Source organism: Colletes gigas, unplaced genomic scaffold (genome assembly GCF_013123115.1).
Source record: "Colletes gigas isolate AHSC1104 unplaced genomic scaffold, ASM1312311v1 Colletes_gigas_Sc00010, whole genome shotgun sequence".
In the NCBI taxonomy this organism is placed as follows: domain Eukaryota; kingdom Metazoa; phylum Arthropoda; class Insecta; order Hymenoptera; family Colletidae; genus Colletes; species Colletes gigas.
In genome coordinates, this window is record NW_025106639.1 from 2,525,657 (window position 1) to 2,547,254 (window position 21,598).

Genomic DNA, 21,598 nt, shown 5'->3' on the forward strand with positions numbered 1-21,598 from the left:
TGATTGGAAAATGTTTCCAATTAGATGTTTCACTTCAATTTTTGCTTATTTTGTATGTTCAAAAATTTTTAATTGAATAAAGCAATGAGATGGTAGAACAAAATGGTAGCAATTTAATAGTTTGGAAGGACGAATTTAGATATGAACTATCAAACGTGACTCGACTGTGGAAAATGTTTCACCTCAACCAGAGCTCATCTCCTTCAATTTTGACTTATTTTGTACGTTCAAAAATTTTTAATTGAATAAAGCAATGAGATGGTAGAACAAAATGGTAACAATTTATTAATAGTTTGGAAGGACGAATTTAAATATGAGCTATCAAACGTGACTCGAGTGTGGAAAATGTTTCACTCCAATCAGACCTCATCTCATTCAATTTTGACTTATTTTGTATATACGAAAATGTTTAACTGAATAAAGCAATGGGATCACAGAACAAAATGGTACCAATTTAAAACGAATTTAAATATGAACTATCGAATATTAACGCAAATTATGAAGCGTGAATTGACTGTTTTTTGGTTCTCAATGTACCTGAGAAGTTTCGAGGTGGAAGTTGAAGAACGAAGATAATACCTTCCCATTCTCTACAAAGTAACGCTAAGCTCCGGCTTTGCGATGCTTCTGTCTTGCGCGACGAGACAAATATATAAAAGTAGATGAGAAGAGGAATCGTAGGAAGGAGAGTTAACATCCGGAAACGCAGGAAACAGGACGTCTCTCTCGACCATCACCGGATTAATCTGACACTTCGATTCCCTCGTAGGGAGGAACGCAAACAGGGGGAAGAGGGCCCCGTAGAGACAATCCCGTCGAGAATTCGCCACGATTCGTATTATCAACAAGCCGGTCCTCGAGTTACCGAGCCGAAGAGCCGATCGGTATCCGATCTCTGACGAGCATCCAACGTAGGAGGCGAGATTTCTTCAATTTCACGGGTCTGTTCGCCCCCCTTCAATTACCAACACTTAACCAGCAATAATTAGACGTTCCAGGATTGGGTATCACGCTGGCGCGGACCTTTAAAGCGAATAAAGTCGAGACGGGATAAAGGAGAGGACGCCCTTCCGCCTTGTTCATCTTTTTCTCCTTGTTTCACGGACTACGGGTCGTCTTCTCCCTCTCGCGCCGCCCCCGCCTCGCCTGCCCGGCTTCTTTCTTTCAATCGGCCGCGGCAAATCACGGGGAATCTCGTAAAACCGTGAAAGGACTCTGCTTTTGTCGTCGACGCGCAGTGAAAAGAACGACCGACCGTAATAATCGTCCTCGGGAGAAACTATCTCCGCTTCCCGACGAACCTGCTGGTAAGTGATTGCGTCGGGGATTAGTTCTGTTTTTATACCGGTTAACTGTCCATTACGAACGAGTGGATATTGCTTCTCGATCGTTCTTACCAGCGTCGAAATTAGTGTCCGTGTTCCACGGAACGGGTGTATCGCGACGACACGCGGGATCGATTGTGCTGAATCGATCGAGCGAGACTATTTCTAACGGATGGAATGAATCGTGCCCTGCTGCGCAAAGTATAACGTTGGCGACTGATGAAGATAAAACGCACACAGTCTTCTTACTTGCTCTTTCTACTTGTAATTTAAAAATTCTATTTTCTGGAAAACGAAGCTTTCCAGTTGAAATGCAACGACAAGATAATCAATATACCATTACACGAGCTACATCGACCTGCCAACATGTACTTTTTTCAACGAATAAACTGTATATTATTTTATTACAAAGTTCCATATTTTTTTATTCTAAAATCCTACACTTCCTGTGGGAAAAATTTTATTCTCAGTTTCCAGGAAGAATCGACTAGAGTAATCTGCTTGTGTGTTTAAGTTGAGTTAAAGTTTTAATAAAAATGGTACATTTTCGAGCATTTGCGTTGGACAAACAACGAAGAGCGTCGTAAAATCAGTGGAACCGTCGCTTTTGGGTGACCGATACATATTTGATCGAGCGATCGGCGTGTTTTGGGAGACCGTAGCGGAGAACCGTGATGAAGTGGCGGCGGCGTACACGCTGGGAGCAATACTAGACGTCTTAACGGTGGCGGGTAGATATTTATTGCGCCCGTGGGACATCGACGGTGCCACCGATATAACTAAATTCGCGTTTATGGCCCCGGCTGACCCACTCCAAGCCGCCAATTTCTCTCTTTCTTCCGAGATACGTGCCTCGAAACACCGCGGCGAAATGAGAGATACTGAATCATTCGTGGGACCATTAAATCGTCGGCATCGCGACCGGAAGGGACGGGGCTACTCCGGTCCAATCGATTCTCCGCAATTGCCACGGACAGCTTATCGAGTTCTATATCTGTACAGCAACGAAGAAAATTTTTAAATAATCGTTTCGAGCATCGCGCGGAAATTTTTCATTCTCCGGAGGCAACAAAAACCGAGCGTTCTTTTATACGACGTTACTTTCGCGCGTCGATATAAAACAAGACGTTCCAGGTGCGTCGGTGTAAAATTAATTTAGAAATTAAAGGCGTAAAAGTGCCCAGGACCACGGTTTCACAGACTCGCGGCATCTGCGTATTCCGAAGGGGGGGATTTTTATAACACGGGTGCGAGGGTGGCTTTACGACGAATAAAAGGGATCGCGGGGGTGGCTGGATATCGCGACAGGCGGCGCGAAAGCGTACGCAACGCAATTATTTTTATGCCGCGTGCCTTACACCTGTACTCCTCGCGTCGTAAACACTTCGCGCCGCGGACGAACAAAGTAACGATGAGCCCCATTCTACGGGGCCGGGATGCCTCGAAACAAAAGATCGCGCCCGGGAAGAAAGGAGAAAATAAAATTACCGCCCTGGAGCATCAAATTTTTCTTGATGGGGCGTAAAAAAAAAAATTCCGACGGGCGTTTCTGGTCTGTTATTGGGCAAGAGATTGCGTTTAATTTTCGAGAAGATTGAATTTTCAGTGATTATTTCTTCGAGCATGGTCAAATTTTCGCAACGATTGTCGAAATTGTGAATTTCTATCTGTAGAAAGGACCTTAGTAAAAAAGGTACTATATTTTAAATCTGACTGGTACCAGTGAAAGGAGTTCAAGAGTTAAGAGTTAAGTTTTTATCAAAATTCTGTAAACAAGTGTATAAAGAAAGTATTCTGTTTTAGAGAAACTGACTCTAGTTACTGAAATATTGATAAATTAGATCGTTGAATCCTCTAAAAATTCGACAAATATTCTATGGAGAAAAAATCCCCCTATTTATCAACCCCTCTGTATGACATAACCTCGCTCCCATTAGATCGAATAATCAATCCACTTTCATGTAAGAAAAGTTTGCACAAACGAGAGACTAGAAGCATAGATTCTTTATTACGAAAAGATTGCAAAGTTTCGGGAACCGAGATCGGAATCTCGGTTGCCACAAATTCGAAATCGTTAAGCGGAGAGTGGACTGACCTTGGTCTTGGATGCGTGGAAGTCGTCTGCGATATTCCTAAGGTTTGCACCCACGCTCACCCACTGGTTCTCGTTGAAGGCCTGGCCGAAGCGGCCGCAGCAATTGTTGCAGGCCGGCTCGGCGACCGGTGGCTTCTTCATGACCACGGCGCCGCCGCTCTCGGACGCGAGCCTGCGTCTTCGCGGCCATGGCCTCGGACTAGGCACCGGTGCCTCGTCGCTGCTGCACTCCGGAAACTGGAAAGCCACGTCTCTCGTCGGGCTGCTAGGCGCTGACACGGTCACCTGCGGCGCCGCGGCCGGAAGTTGCTCCACCGCGGACAGCACCAGGTCCGGCAGCGGCAGTCGCGACAGGTCAGAGTCCACCAGGACCACCGGGTGTTCTCGGGTACCGAAACCCTCCCCCACTCGTCGCGGCAATCGGTCTGCAAAACACGAAACAAAATTGCCTTTCAAAACTTTGTTCTCCCACGAACACACCTCACACGGAGCAAGTGACTGGACACAAATTTTATGCGTTTGTGTTTCACCGGTCTGATCACTAAGATTTTAACTCTCTGAATGTCCAAGCGATACTCGAATTTAATTTACATAGGGTAGTTCGCATTTTTTCGTACACACTTCACCAGTGTGTTAGACTAAAATGTTATATGACAAAAAATCCGTAAATGCTTTGTTAAGAAGTTATATATCTAGTGTTACCTATGTTTGTATTTCAAAGTGACTCTAATTCGTTCACAAGACACAACGAAACTAAAATTACAGTGTATGACTTGACGTCACAGAGACTCAACATTACAGAAACAGTATATCCTAATTTACATGTTTATGTCACTCGACACTACATCTCGTCTTGTCCTGTATCAAACTAAAAGGAACAGCGTTATCGTATCTTTCACAGTTCATATTTCTGTTATAACTTCTTAACAAAGCATTTATGGATTCTTTGCTATACAACATTAGTCTTAGTTTTGCTCGTATAATAAATTTGGGTCACGAGTCTTCGAATATTCGACAAATAATTCCAGTAAAAAATATCTTTCGTTAAGCCAACAGTTTCGAATGCACCGGGACGATATAGTAAACGACTGGATTGGAAAAATCTCGCGTGAGTCTAATTTGCGTGTGACGAAACGCAGTCTGAAATTCCCCGCGACATACGATATCCTTGCTGGAGCGCAAAGGTTTCGCCGGATCATCTTAAAGAGCAATCTCCGCGCGATTCATCACCGTTTCGATCGCTTCGAGCAATCTTCCCAACTCTCGTCTAAAAACAGATGGACGCGAGATACGGCCAGCGGGGCCCGGGATCGACGAAATACGTATCCGAGCGATTCGCATTGAACGTATCTGTATTTGCCATCGATAATTAATCGTCGACGGAGAACCAGCGTTGCGTCACAACAATGGAAATGCTACGATCTACGCACACCGGCGAGTCGACCACGTCGCTTATAAGGTTTAATGCCACTGGGCACAGACAACGGCGAGGCAACCAGTGCCCTGTAATGGCAGCGAACGACATTGTTGGCTAATGATTGTTCGAAAATTTACAACGGCCGATCCGACAACAGCCTTCGTTCCGCGATTTCGACACTGATTTTTACCTCTACGTCCCTTTTCTCGATCCCTCTGTTTCCTACTCGTTCCTCGAACCCCCCTCGAGTGTAAAATAAATCTTACTCGTGAAAATTATACCTCATTACAGCGAGTGTCTTTCCTCGAATATTATTATGATAGAGATAAAATGTACGAATTCTTATCTAACCAAAATTGTCAAATAGCGTATAAGAAAAGAACCATTATTTCTCAAAAGAGAATCAAACATCGTTATCTATTAAAAATTGCCCGTAACAAAGAGATCTAAAAATCGAGGAGTTCCATAACAAAGGACGAAATACTGGGAACGACATTTTCGTCGAATAATTATTTTAGTGACGTTGTTCCCCGTAAAGGGGCAACCGCTGATGCACTTACCTCATGCAACGCGAGATCGCGTTGCACGCAAATGTTGGCGCGCGCGCGCGCGCGCGACGTCGCGCGTTCTCGGTTCGCCCAATCAGAACCGATTAAACGAGAGTCATACGGGACTGCGTTCCATCGAGAAGAAAAGAAACGTCGAGCGAGCTATTCGAGGCTCGTTCGATATCTGACGAGCGATACGAGAGACCAGCCATGGCAGACTGCCTGTCTCGTCGCGCGCGCGCTTTTATTGCCCAACAGTAAGCACGAAGAAGCGTTTTGCGGTTGATAAGTCCCCGACGTTGATTGTGGTCTCTCGTGTGTTTTACGTCGACGCGAGATAAACGCCGCGCAATTTCGCCCGAAAACCCGGTAAACAGAAACGCGTTCGACCAGCTCCCTCGTTTTTATGTCCCTCACGGGTAATTAAGAGCGGGACAAGAGGGGTCAGGGTCACTGGAAAACTAGTTTTAAACGAGCCACTTTCGGAGCTGACTCGCGCGCTGCTCCGTTCTTTATTCCTCTCGAGTTTTACGATGTGACAATGGGGGCTCCGCAAAGTGGACACTGTTATCGATATACCAAACCGATTGCAACGAGTGTCGTAACAGAAATATGAAGAGTTAAATTTTCATTTAGTGTCAATGTTCGATAAAAGGAGAGAGACGTTCTTCTTGTCTAAGATGGGAAGGATACAATTTTAAAAATTCTGGAAGGATCGTTGACTACAATTGTCAAATTTACGACACCAAGGAAACATAGACAACTTCGCAATAAACTATTGTACATCGTATCGCGCAAACGTATGAATAATAGCGCTTGTATCACTGATTCATCCTCCAGTTCCATTATACGTTTCTGTACTTAACCAAGGACTAATTTAATTATTTAAACAGCGTAATAATCGAAAGTTAAATCGCCTCGTGCAATAGACCCTCCTCCACTGTCTGCACGCTCGAGTGCTCGAAATTTAATTCCTATTATCCAAACAAAATGATTGTTCGCGGAACCCCAGTTCCCTCGTTGAATAGGATTTCTTCTAAGAAGATTGAAACTAATGCCGAGCATAACAATTTAGTACGGAACATGCAGCACACGTGTTCACGCATAATAATAGCGTTAAAGCGGAAACGCGTAGCGCTAACTATAGAAATAAAACACGGGATCGTTCGAAAGTTGGAAAGTAGCGAGAGTGCCGTAAAATTGTCAGGAATACACGGTGATATCGGCGAGTCGAGCGATTACTAGAATTAAAAATTCATTTTTCAAAGATCTTCCGAGCACTGATAAAAAAAAATGTAGAAAAACTCCATACGATCGAGCATGAAATTTCAGATGCAAAATGTTCGAGGGAAACGTTATTGAAATAAATTATTGTTGCAGGCAGGTATTATTTTATCAGATCCACGAGACGATCGACGTTGTGAAAGCGAGTGACCCGTTGCTCGATTCGTTGTCATTATTATTATTAAACGTCTTTGTTACATAAACGTAAAAGAATCTGTGGTAGCTTATATACAACAAATAAAAAAAAATTAAGTAATACCGAAATAGAAATCGTGTGGATTATATACCATGCTACCTAAAAATACTTTGAAAAATCGAACGAAATTGCTAGGAGACGATCAATATTTTCCCCCAAATTTCCTCGAGATTTCGATGATCGACGGATCGGGATCTAGGAAACGCATCTTGGTGGAGTAGAATAATGTCCGTGGGCTTGGAGAAACATTTGAGCGGGGATATTTTTCGCATGTAAATGTAAGCCGATGCGTGACAAAATAACAATTCCTCCGCGCCTCGGGCCGCCATTGTCTCGGGGTCCGCTGGTCGTCGTGCGCGCGAGCGCGAGCGAGTGCACGCGGTTGCATCCTTGACATTTCGAGTAAACGTCCGCGGAGGCACACAGGCCACTCGAGGCTCTTTCACTTGTGCAACTCGAGCGCGTGCGCATCGGGCCACACATCGTCGCCTACTCGTTCGATTAGCCGTGCATGCGATCGCGAAATCTCGCCGCGACGTAAAAGCGAGCCCGAGAGACCCGATGCACTCTCCCGGGCTAGCGATGGGACCAATCCAATGACATACTCATTAACCCTTTCTGTACCAACCATTCCATACGACATACCCAACTTTAACCCTCGTCATTTCAAATAAACTCACAGACGATCACTGGACGTTTCAAACTTGCAAAGTGTTTTCGAAACGCTTGATATAAAGGAACTTCTGCTTGGGGAAATTTTTGATAACGTTACTGACGTTAGGACTACTCAAAATTAAACATTGTATATCGAGAAATTTCGATTCCTTAAGATCATCTTCAGAGCACCAAAAGTGAATCGAAATATTATGAATTGCAAATATGCAAAAACGTATGTAGATAAATTGTAGCGTTTCCGAAGGCTAGCATGGTATTTAATCGCAGCAGCGATCGACAATGTTGCCAGCAGTGGACAGTTTCCGGACGAAACGTAAAAATTGCTATCATAAGACAGGTGGTCGACTTTCAATTCTCGAGACAGCGGAAAATATCTGATGAACAGAAATGATAGCTTGTGTATCTAATGCGAATCAAGGTATCTAGTTAGTCCTGTTATCATCGAATCTTTTATTCGTTCAAGAAAACATGCCATATGACGCCTATTTTCTTACGACTTTCCCCGAGTGTCATGAAACATAACGAGTACTGCAACTTTCGTTTCCTTAATGTGTTAATTACTGAAACAACTTTTAGGAACAGAGAAAAATCAGACAGTATTTCCTATCCTATTTTTGTGAAATCTCGACTATGCGGATAGATAAAGAGTCCAACAAGAATCGAAAGAAACAACAGTGTGTGAGTCATTTTTAATTTAAAGTGTTCGAAACATTTTCAAGCTTCGATATAAGGGGTGGTTTTTCCCCGAAAGATTTCTTAAAAATTTCTACCGAAATTGGAGCCTGACTGTTTTTAGAGTGAATTCGTCAGTCCCATCGCTACTCGTGGGACGCGGTTGCCGCTTTTCACCGCTTGCAAAACAGCCTTTAGCTTATCCGAAGACATCGAGAGACGCCCCCCGTTGCCTGTTCGCGCTTTCTACCGCGATTTTCCTCTCGCCAAATGTCACTACGCCTCGAGAGAGCTGCGTGAGAACGAACCTTTCCCGAAAGCGATTTATATAATAATCGGGCAACGCTAATTATTGCCCGGTCGAGCCCACCGATAAAACCGTTGCGCGGATTCTGTCCCGGTTAGGCGTAATTTACGGCCACGTTAAGCGTGATAAACGGCGAGCCTAATTCTGATTTATGCCGGGATTCAATTTGTTTCAATTTCAATCCGGTATCCGCCAAGAATTTCTCCGCTCGCGACTTCAAGGCAGTCCGCTTCGACTTCTCGTTGACTCTCGACCCCGACTTCAGGAAGCAAATTAAAATCCATCCTCCCCGTAACTCGATTTGTAAAACATTTGTTAGAAGAGCGATATATCTTCTTGAGAATTTAACGGAAACAAAAGTGCTTGCAGAATACCTTTCAAGAATTCTGAATCAAAGGGTTCGAATTAAAATTCGTGGCTACGTCTCGATCGTTCCCGTTGCTACGAGGGAGGGACGGAAAAGGGAATAGCGGCGCGCGCGTCCCATAAAAGCCGCGGTTCCCGAGCAAAAAGTGCATCGCGCACGTGGCCGACACCCGCGCGCGCTCCTCGCGGTCTCGTGTATGCAGTTTCGTGCATCCACAGCGACGAGGCGAGAGGGAACGGTCGAAAACAAGCGTACGAGAGTGGGGTGAGCGCGTATACAAAGAACGAGAAGCTGCGGAGCAAAAGGAGAACGCGACTACGAAGAGGAGAGACCAAAAGGGAGAAAAAGGAAAAAAATCGTTCGAAAAACGGACGATATACGACGGGGAAAGAAACGAGCGTTCAAAAACCGAGTTCCACTCGAAAAAAAGAGAAAACGAACGAGGAAGCAAAAACATGGAACGAAGAGTGGGAGGAGGACGGAGGACAGGGGGAAAAAAACGTGCGGAGAAAATTTTCGAGGGAGACAACGAGACAATGCGAGTACATTATGTATCGGCGCGCGTTATGTCAAAGAGACTGAGACGGTAAAGGGTGAGAGGGGGAGGGGAGAAGATCGAGCGCTGCGGCAGCATATGCGAGCACGTGAGTCACATGGAGCGCCCTTTGTACATAAGTGCAACGCAACTTGTTACAGTGTACGTAACGTCAACCCTGGTAGCGCGCGTGAGCGCTAGCATCGATGACAACGCGCTCACGTAGGTGGTACGTATCGCGAGTGTGCACGGATCTCGCGTACGTGTGGCGCAGTGAACGCTCAACTGCACAAAGAACCCCTCTCAAGGCCGCCAGAGTCGCAACACACTCTGCACTTGCGTGCGTAAACACACTGCGGTGTGTGGATGCACGTACAGTGTGTATATGCGCGCGCGAGAGAGAACCGAGCTCTCTCGCCGCTGCAGTCGAGTGCAGCGCTTTTTATCGTTCCACGCTTTTGCCACTTTTCCGGGACAATGAGACACGCACCGCGGGAGACACAGCCGAACGAACTGCGTCGTTACGACGATCGCCTCTTTCCCTCGATACCAACACGATCATGGACCAATTTTTACGCGATTAAGACGCTTATAACAGTGTCATTTCCCTTGTATTTTTTGCAACGCGTTGTTTTGGTATTCCGTGTCAGCTGCAACACCGAGATCGAGATTTCGATGAGTTATTTCGCAGATGTTGAGGAGGGCGTTGATATCTCAAACGCTGATACGAAGATACGACCATAGCGCGCGAATGATGACGCAGTGTTGAGAATGTTGGTATCTCAAACATGTGTCAACAATGTGTCGATGATGATTAATGTGTGTTGATATCGTTGATTGCTTAAACACACATCGACATGTTGATAATGTCCGTGTGTTCAGATACAATTGGTTTCGTCAACATGAAAAACATATCGTATCGTTTCTTGCCGACGTCAACATGTTGATGGTGAACACGTTGATAGCGTCAACGCGTAAAAACATACTAACATCTCGTTAGTGTCCACGAACGAAAGACGCGCTGATGGTGTTATTATCTCCAACACGTGCCCCGGTAGCATGTGTGGTTGATGTCTCAAGGCACGCAAACAACACGTTGACGGTGTGTCTAAAGAAACGACGATAACACGTTGTTGGTGTTTTTAACGCGTCCCGTCGACAAACCACGTATGAATTAACTTGTTACCATTCACGGAATAAATATTCAGTTCCTCGACGCGCACGGATTTGAATTTTTTTCTTCGAAAGGCCCATTATCCGCGTGCTATTCCTAGCGTGCGATGACAAATCATCGGCTACAAGTTAACAAGTAGGACAACCAACGCGTTACAGACGCGACGACGACATCCTGTTGGCGTCGACGTCTAAAGACGAGTCGACAGCATAATTACAACTTCTCCGATCATTTTTGAAAGGCACTCGTTAGACATCGAACGTCCAGAACGACCGAAGATCGATTATTCTTCGGGTCCGCTGTCTAAGAAGATCGCTGTTTCTAGAATAAAAACTGATTCTAAACCGCGAGAACGCGTCTAATTCAGCGATCGTAGTTTCCTAAGAAACTCTGGTGGAAATTTCAATCGAGAATATACTCGTTCTCGTTCGAAGCCCCGACACGGAACGCAGCCTCTTATCCGCGACACGGAATCGCTATCCAAATACGCTATAAAAACGTATAAACGATAAACCCGAGTGGACGATTCGTTCCCCCGTTGCATTCGTGTGTCTCGAAAGGAGCGCAATATTCTATCTTTGCTTCTCGCGCTTTCGAGGAGTAAAATATAGACGATAAACGAGTCTCTGGAAAGAAACGAAATAACCTTTCTCGACTCCGGCGCGTATAAAAGTCCGTTCCACGCTATACTTATAGAGAATATCGCCAGGGTTTCTTCGCCGTGGCCGGTTCGATGAAACCAAAGTCGTAAACGCGCCAAGCTTTCTCGCGAGTGTGGACGATCGTTGTATCGTTGTCGGGTGCTATTCCCATGGGCGAACGCGTCCCGGGACGAAAAAACAACCGCGGATCTCGCGTTCTCGAAATCGAGCACTTTCGAACGCTTCGTGGAAATCTCGTAAAACCTTCTAACCACGGTCCATTCGCGGGAACGCATCGAGGGACAATCGATTCGAGCGTGGTCCATTTTTTCCCCCTCCCTTCGTCGATCGAAACGATCTCTCTCCATCGCCTTCGCGGGCAATTCCTCTCCGCTGCGGCAGAAATCTCGCGGCGATTGTTTAGCGGTAATTGCCCCGGCGTGGAAACGACCAAGGCAGATACGTTATCGCGATACAGGCAAACGGTGGAAAATGGTAAAAATGGAGGAACAAGGTTGCGCCACACGACACGACCGGCCATCGATTTCCTACGACTATATCTGATTACCCAATAAATTCAACGCGCCGCTTCTAGCTCGCGACTAGCGTTAAATCGGATTCTGCGGGCGCAGAAGTTGTATCGGGAAATGTTGGCGAGGGCTCGCTCGACCGATTGATTACGCTTTATGGGACTACGTGACTCGCGATTCCGCGATAGATTTAATCGCGACTCCGAAACCGAACGACCGCAATGTCCCGCGTGATCTGAAAGTACTGTCGTGTCTGGTTCTCGGAACAAGCACGCCGGGATATCGAGACAATTTTTAGACAATTTCCATCGAAGTCCATCCAAAATTTAATTACAAACTGAGCTAAATATCTGTCTTGTGTATGTGATTGATTCTTTGGGACCTACAATGTCTCGAGATAAATTTGTATAAGAAATAGATTGAAGAATATTTGAAAATTGCACATCGCTTCGGTGGTTAATATCGAGCGTAGTCGAGGCACGGAGGATCGATTCGCGGCGCTGAAATCCTGTCCGGGGCAACTCATCCGACGGCTCTATTTACATCGAGCGACAGGGCGATGCACGGCTTCCGTTGGCGGCGTAATCGCGTAGAAACTACACATCGCTGATTACATCGTTAGCCGACGGGCTGCTCGTTGCGTTTTACAAGGCAAGTCGGTCATATCTCGCCACCGTTATTCGACGATTATAATTACGAGCGCGTTGCGCGCCTCCGTCGAGCTCCTTTTCCTCTCTTTCCGTTGCCACAGGACCGCGACTAATGGTCGAGAACGCAGAACGGAAATCGATTCCTCGAAGCTGACCGCGGCTACAGCCTTTCTCGTCGAACGCCATGCGACAGGGAACTTCATCCACCAGATTTTCATACAATTTTACAAACTCTCTTTCACTTGTATAGTCGTGACATCAATAAAATTACTTGAAAATATTTTCTTTGTAATGATTTCGAGAAATATTCAATGACAACCCTTCACTATACAATTGGAGATTCTAGAGGCCAAAATTAAATTAGAAAAATTTTAAATCATTCTTGAAAAATTATATTCGGTTGTGGTGGTAAATTACAATCATTTTTGGTGAATAGACATACCCCCGAAATCCTACGCACTTTCGAGAAAAAAATTCCTTACCGAAAATACAATGTCTGATCATGAATGATTATTCTCCTGAAATTCGGCGAAATTGAAAAGTTTCAAATCGTTTTAAAAAAATTATTTCTAGTTGCAGGGGTCAATTACAACCATTTTTGGTCATTACATATATCCCCGAATTCCTACTCAGTTTCGAGAAAAAAATTCAGGAAGGTGGACAAATTTTTCGACAAAATTAAAAAATTTCAAATCGTTCTAGAAAAATTATTTTTAGCTAGAGGGGTCAATTACAATCATTTTTGGTCAATATACATACTCCCGATATCCTACGTATTTTCGAGAAAAAAATTCATTACCTTGAGAGGACCTGATAGAAGTAGCCCAAGAACAACGGTTGATGAAGTTGCTTCTCCAACCTAATAAATATTATTTTACCTTTGATGAAAGTATCAAATATTCGCTATTAACCAATGCTCGAGTCAAACGATGAGGGATACAATCTCGAAAGCGAACGTTTTCGCGAAATCTTCTCGGAACTATGCGGAGATCGTTTTTCTTGAGTTCTCGATCGAGCGCATTATGCAATACCGAGTCAAGCTATCTTCATCCAAGCTAATAATCGAAAAGAGCGCGGAGCGGAAATCGATTCCTCGAAGCTGGCCGCGGCTCGATTCCGAGGAAAGCCAACGATCGGAACACGTGTGCCACGCAACGAGTTTTCGCAGCGCGCGAATTTTCAAAGACCTCCGCCGCGTTATTTTCGGAGCCCCGCGATTATCGCCCCATTTTCTTACGGTCTTTCTCGCGATCGTTCGTTGCTATTTTTCGACCCTCGCCCGGAATTATCGAAACATTTTGCAAAGGGAACGGAGACGGAAACAAAGAACTGATTTTACGAACTCGAGAACACGTTCGTGAAACGCGAATGGTACAATTGAATTATTTAAAATAGTAATGGGGGGAATTGGTGAATATTTTCGAAGAGGTCAGGAATAATTTGAGAAGCTTATGATATTTTTCGGATCCATGGACGATTTTCATGGTGGTGAAAACTCGAATCGCGTTTCGGTTCGAAGCGCCTCGCGAAGACGATCTGTGCTCGAGCTTCACGCTCGATAAAATCCTCGATGACGAGCCGCGATAAACGAACACCGGAGCCATGGTAATCAAAGGAAAGGGTGGCGCGGATAAGATCTGCCGAAAATTTCACGTACGACCGCGGACGCGTGTCCGTAGCTAGGGCAGAATGAGCTCGCGGGAGCGTAAAAATGTCCTATCGAGCCCCTCGGTGCTATCAAGAGGCTCGCTGAAGACTTTGAAAGTATAATGACCGAGAAATTACGAGTCAGTGTCGGTACAACGATTAACACCTAACCCTAACGCTTTGTACAGACGCGATTTACATTCTGACACTATCACGTTGATGCTAGCAGAGGCGTAATTAATTTTTCACAGTCGCAAATTAATTCATCTCGCTCGATGTTAATCGTTGTATGAATGCAATCGTTTACACCGTAAGGGACTCAAATTCAAGATTGAAACTAATGTAATATATCTATGTTTATTTGTTTCGATTTTGCAAGTATTATTTTATTATATGATTTTAACTTTTACTTGACGAACAACGAACGAACACTTGGTAATCTTTTGCTCGTTATCCGAAATCACCATCCAGATAAGGAGCTGCATTTAGCGCGGCGGAATCATGCTACAGATCGTACAACAACCCCAGATGCTTGGCAATTATCGTTCGAACAGTTGCATCGACGATAATTGTACAAATCGTTGCATCTGCGCACCGGCGCGAACGTATTTTGTACGTAATGAACGGTATGCGCGTACTAATGGGCGCGTACTAATGGGCGCGTACAGTGTAAATAAATAAAATGTTTAACGTGGCCGCGCGGACGAGTGCACTCGTTTCGACGAATACTTAACGACTCCGGGGTAGGTCGAGCCAGTTCCAAAATCCGGGGAAAGTATGCGAATCTTACGGCCGGCGCAATTAGTGTTTTAATTAAAAACGGCGCGGACCGCTGATAAGAATCTGCTCGTCGAGAAAACGTTAATTGGCCGGAACTGCGAACAACCAAGCAAAGTCGAGAGGAATTCGCGACGTGCATCGTTTATGCCCAATTCGAATCATTTTTTTAAACGTGTCGTTCCGCGCCAAATCGATATTCATGGCGTTTGAAATTTATTTATTTCAGAATATGCTTCGTTGAAAGACTGTCTACGAACGTAGGTTTCGAATTTTTCCACTCATCGATATAATTATAATTACAGTGGCTTTTGAGATCGGTGGAAGATATATCTTACTCCGTGGTGAGATAGGAGCTTCTTTGTTTTCTGTTTGCGCAATTTCACGGCAACTTTTAGCAAAGTTGAGAGCAGGTCGAAGGTGAGCAGGAAAATTCGATAACCCTAGTTCGAAGGATGGAATAGATAAGAAAGGTATTCTAGTGGAGATTCGGTCGTGTCTCCTTGCAGGGAGATAAAGTGCGGCTCGTCCACAACGATAACGGACAGAGGAGAGGAGAGTACAGATTCGATGAATATTTTAAGAACTCCAACAATGCTTATCTTCGAATGAAATGGATGGAGACCGTAGGACTGGACAATCGACAATGACGAATTCCTTTCAATATTTCATCAGCTTCATAAACTTCGCTGGTAGTTCGTCTTCCCATCTACCGAGAGGACCGTGACTAGGTAAATTCAAAGCCGAACTGATTGCGTAGGAGATCGGGAAATTCGGAAATTCATTCTCAAACTTTTAGTCATCAGTGACATTGGTGTAACTCGAGTTAATGATTCTTAGACTTTGTTCGAGGTTGAGCCTTGTCATCAGAAGACACCTAATGGTTAAACTATAGGCATGAACTCGTAATAACTCTCCGAAAATGGTTAACTAATTGCTGGTGGAATTAACGTTCTCGCGTATACAATTTACAGATCTGGATTTTCCACGAGTCCAATTACCACTGTCTCAGTAAATTTATTATATTTATCCCATTAACGCTATACCAAAAGTATATTCAGAGATCAAATATTGATATTTGGTATTTTAGATTAACATGTGTGAATCGAGAGCGATGCATAAACGCAAAATCTGGCTCCAAACAATTGCGACGCACGTCTACTCGGAATCGTTCGTCACCGAAATTCGGTGCATCGATACGTAACCGAGGCTCCGTAACAAAGTAACATAATACGAAGTTCAGTGTCGTAGGGCTATCGTTTCACTTACGATACCCGATCTCTGGGATACCGAGAAATTAAACGCCTCCGATTAGAGCGCGATCGCGACCAGAGTTCGACTTTTATCGACTCGGTGTCGTGGGAAGAAGAGGAGCAAAAAAAAACCACAGTAAATCATTCCTAAAAATGCAGGATAACCAAATATCCAGGAAAATTTATTGTGAATGCAATAGAATACAATTTAGAATTCAGCTCAAGTAGAAACAGTGGGTCATAGACAGACTCTAGAATTCTAAATTTCAATATAAGTTGAAAATTAATGCGTCAAACTCTTTCTATCGTACATTAAGAATTATTATACATGATTTCTATGACCATGATAAATCAATCCCAAAAGTATCATACTAGAGATAACCAAAATTTCTAGTATATTTATTATGAATGCGATATAGTACAATTTAGAGTTCAGCTCAAGTAGAGACAGTGGGTCATAGACAGACTCGTTCTAGGATTCTAAATTTGAATATAAGTTGAAAATTAATACGTGAAGCTCTTTTTATCGTACATTAAGAATTATTATACATGGTCTCTATGACCATGATAAATCACTCCCAAAAGTATCGTATCAGAGGTAACCAAAATTTCTAGTATATTTATTGTGAATGCGATAGAGTACAATTTAGAGTTCAGCTCAAGTAGAAACAATGGGTCATAGACAAACTCGTTCTAGGATTCTAAATTTCAATATAAGTTGAAAATTAATACGTGAAGCTCTTTTTATCGTATATTAAGAATTATTATACATGGTTTCCATGACGTCGAGGAAAAAGGAGGGCATGGAGGAAGACGAGAAAAAAGGAGCCGCCCGTTATCGGACGGCGCGCGTAATCGTTATTACCGTGGTCGCGTTTACGCGAACACGATGACGAGGGGGAAGTTTTCTGCAAATGTCACGGGAGAAGTCTCGAACGGGGCTGGCCACAGCTGTTTCTATAAATAACCACCCCCGATTCGATGCAACAGGACGCGAGCGCGCGCCGGATTCTGTATCTTCTCCCGCGAAACCCGCGGCTCACGGCGAACTATGGTTATTGACCCTCACACACGCGCCGCCCGCCAACTATTTCCGTTCGAGAAAATAATGAACCGCGGATCTCGGCTCGTAATTTAACTTCGTAATGAGGATTCTCCGCGAGTCTCCGTCCGCTTCTTTGATTTATGACACTCGACGTCGGAACTCCGCGCGACCGCGGTTTATTGCGCGGGTCGATCGGTCGTCTCGCGATTTCCTTCCTTCGACCGATCTTCGAACGCCATCAGTCGATGACCATTGGGGTCAAAGATAACGAAAAAACAAACAAGTCAAGAAAGAGTAATATTTTTAATAACACGCATCGATTGAAAGGAGATTGAGTTTGATAATGCATGGGATTGTATGAAATAATCTTCGAGTTTGACGTCAACCAAAATGGAGCACTGTAAGAATAGAGCTTTTATCAGTTTTTATACTAAAATTGTCCCCTCTGTTTATTCTTGTAGGAATTAGTTTCTTTTTAATATGGCGGTATAGAGGTGTACGACTGAAAAATATGTTTTGGTGTACGTTTGACCGTTGTGAGATAATTATGTACCGTAGGAAAGTGTAAATTGTAGCTCTGGCCAAAATGTGTTTGACAGTCGTGTCCCAAGGGATAGGTGGCGGCGAGTAAACAGCGAAATACTTCGCAGACTGTTGCGTCACTCCGAAACAACAGCAGCGCGACGACCGGATGCAATTTGCGGTTTCGTTCGGGACACTTCCACGCGCGCTTCGGCGAGATCAAAGGCTCGTTAGCAACCGTATTGCCGTAAAACGGCGGCAAAATGGATCGGGGTTTCCTCTCGGTTGATCGAGCGACTGGAGTACGCCGACCTTCGATTAAGAGCGTTTATAGCGGTAATAACATCGATTCGTGCCTGCCCCCGCCTCTGACCCGTGTATTTTATCAATTACTGCTAAACTAATACCAATAACTCGATGTTGTAAATATTATCCTTCGAATCGCGTCTTCGATGTCTTATCCGTTACATTTCGTAACCCCTTATCAACGAAGCCTTACACAAACTCCAAATTTATTCATTTATTTAATGCAAATATATTTTCTAAAAAAGAGGAGTAACATTTGGTATCTCTTTACTGTAAATTTATCGATTTGTATTTTAGAACTGTGAAGGCAGAAGAGGCTTGTTTGCACATCAAAATTTGTTACTCATCAAAGATTCGAATAAAAAAAATTATCAACCACACAGTACATTTGACAATATTTTCTGCTCTAAAACTGAATAAAGATTGAAACTGTAATTTCTGAAGAAGGCCTCGAAACAAAGAACTTTCCAATTTACTTACTACTCACAGGTCATCAAGTCTTATGTATTAAAATCAACATATTTTTACATTCGTGGTCATTCCTAGTACGAACAAATTTAAACAAAATTAAATGATATACGTTTGACGAATTATTCGGAATTAAATCGTAGGTAAAGGGGTTAAAGAATGAATTCGTTTGAGAATAGTCGCGTGGAGCGATAAAATGGATTCGAATCGGGGCTAACTGGTTGGACATTGATTTCTGGGGTAGAATTCTACGAGACTGCGATCGTCGGACGTCGTCTCGGCCACCGAGCAACGGTCGTTACGCACTTTGCGGTTGATACTGCAATCTCTGGACGCGAACCGGACAGGATCGACATCCGAGATTCGGGGAACGGGGCCGTTGCATCGCGTTTTACGGCGCGTTTTACTCCCGGTGTGCCTGACCATCGGTTTTCTCCTCTCTCTGTTCCTCTCGTTCCTCAGCCAGGTCTCTCCTCCTACTCTCCTGTCGATCCGACCGACCGCGCCGTCTCTTTCGCCGTGAAAGAGGCTCGGGCAGCGGTGCAGGGTCATGGCCGGACATCGTCTGCCATACTCTCGACTCCTACACCCACGCTACATCTGTTATACTCGCCCCCCTTTCGTTCGCTGCACCCTCGTAAACTCGCGTTTCATTATGCGCCCGAATATAAGTTACCGCAATTTACGCCTCTCGCAACTTTGCCTCCCACCCCCCCTTACGCGTCTATTTTCCAGCACAATAACCTAAACCAAAGTCAGATCGTTTCACATTCGCGGATTTACAGGTGGAAACGAGCTAACTTCCGAGATAGAAATTTTATTCCTACAATTTACTATTTACTTTCACGATATGAGATTTTGAATTTGGGTAAAACTAGATTTTTAAGGGGACCCGATATAAGGGTGAAAACGTTTGTTCGAAGAAATGAATTATGTTTGGAGTACGTGTACCAGTGGCAGATAAAGCTTGCTTGCGATAAGAGCCACTGATATATCGCCTATCAGGAATAATCAGTATATTATTGTTATACAGTACAAATATTGCAGTAGTGCTGTGCAAAATGCAGTTTATAGTTTCTTCTCTTTTAATATAAATACATATAAATATTATCCATTACTTACTGGTAGAAGAATCGTAGATTTGTAGTTGGGTTACTAGCTGTTTGAAATTCGAGTTTCAGTCGGTCATTTTTACGAGTCCTGACCATATTGTGCGAGTACAATAATATATACACGCATGTATCGATATACGTTGATATATTTTACACTATACACTTAAAATTTAACCGTATCAAAAAAGTTATGTGGCGAAACTCTGCCAGAAATTAAGCCCCGTTGTCGAGGCACTAAAAGCTACAACTACTCATGCAATTACAAAGTTCTACTACGAAAGTTCGACAAGCAAGTTAGTAGGGAAAGAAAGTTAGACGCCAATAATCCAAGCACCACTTCGAAATCACACGAAACAGTAGTCGAAATTAATTCGTCGAGTGTTTTTCGCGTCGAGGCGAGATGCGTGGTCACGATGACTCGAATTCGCGAAAAAAGGAGTCGGAACATCTCGCCAGATCGAATGGACCGACATTTTTCGACGGTGATTCACGGGGACGATGACCGTCGTCCAGCGTATCGAAATTTTCGACAAAAATTGTGCAACCGACGCGTGTCAACGACCTCCACGATTTTCGATCTTACTCAACTTTATACCTTATTATAGCATATACAATCTGAACATAAACTCTACACTTTTAATCAATCTTTAAACCCCCATTATAAGGACATTTGTCTTCATAATGATTGCTTTAAAAATTAATTACGAACCAAGAAATAAACTCTGTCACATCGATTAAGATAAAGAATAAGCTGTTTTAATGCTCGTTCACACTATATATGCTAGAGAATTCGTTTCGAATATTCGTACCTTATCGTCTACGCAACATCGTCGAGGTGACTCGTGAGTTTACAGGACTTACGGGACTCCTGACGACGAATTCGACGTTTCTCGTGGAAAACACGTTTCCGTAGAGACTTTCCTCGTCGACAGTGAATCCGGAATTCGAAGCCGCGCTTAAAGTGGTCCGCGTTGTTGCGCGCGACAACCACGTGTTGCACTCCTAGTCGATACATACCACACGCCGACGTGCGCGTCCTACTTTGTGCTCGCGTTTCTCGAGTGAAGTATAAATCAATGCTTCGTGAGATTTCAACGGATCACAGTTTATTCAACAGCTTTCACGGTATATACGTGTTACAAGATACAAAAATTGTATGCGAGTAGAAAAAAAAGGAATAAATACATAAATAAATAAATACAGAATATTGAGGAACAACACCGACATTTCGCCAATGCGCGTGACATTGAGGAAATTTACAATCTTTCCGAGCGAGAAAAGCACAATTTTCACAGAAAAGATGCTGGATAAGAAAATCTGCTAACAAGTTACTTTATCGTTTCAGGATAAATACCAGTTCCGTTGACTACAATTTGGTATTGCCATTCGATGCAAACAGCCCCCCGAACAGAGGCAAAGCAACGTCTCGCGGACCATGTCATCGTTCTCTCATGTAATCGCGGCTAAACGGTCCCTCGTCTCCTGGTCGCGCGTCTTTCTGGAAAGCCGTTGGGACCAATTTCGTGGTAAGAGCGAATCTTCCGAGCGTGAGTGGGAATTGCGGGCAGGGAGAGAAAGAGTGAAAAGTGCGCTCGAATCACGCGACGAACGAACGATCTGCCGATTCCCTCTGCGTACAGCGACGAACACCAGTCATTGCACTAACCGATTCTCGGAACAAAATTGCTCGCAGACGCGACACATTTCATTTACATCATAATACTGTTATTCGTACGAGAAGCACATTTTCAATTTGTGATTTCAGTATTTAAATAGTAGAACAATAATCTGGTGAAATAATTGGACTTCTTTTCGCCATGTGTCACCTTTTTAAAACAATATTTTCTTTTTTTCGAGACTCTACTGTTGAACTGTTTCATACTGTTCAACTTGAATAAATATATTTTTAGAGTGATAGAACGTTATTAGAAAAGAAAAGTTTGATATCTACTGCTTGAGTAACCACTGGAAAAATCTTAAAATATGTTACGGAGTACAGTGAAGAAAATCAAAGCCTGAATTTGTGACGAAACTAGTCTGCATTAACAGAAA

General features: G+C 43.8%; 1 protein-coding gene across 1 annotated transcript in view; it reads right to left on the bottom strand.

The window, feature by feature from the left end:
• The window catches only part of LOC122397758, a 34,012-nt gene that overhangs the window by 10,939 nt on the left and 1,475 nt on the right, over positions 1-21,598 (bottom strand). Inside the window, exon 3 of the mRNA XM_043397140.1 lies at positions 3,421-3,845. Within this exon, the coding sequence (XP_043253075.1) occupies positions 3,421-3,845 (425 nt within the window). The remainder of the gene's footprint in view (positions 1-3,420; positions 3,846-21,598) is intronic.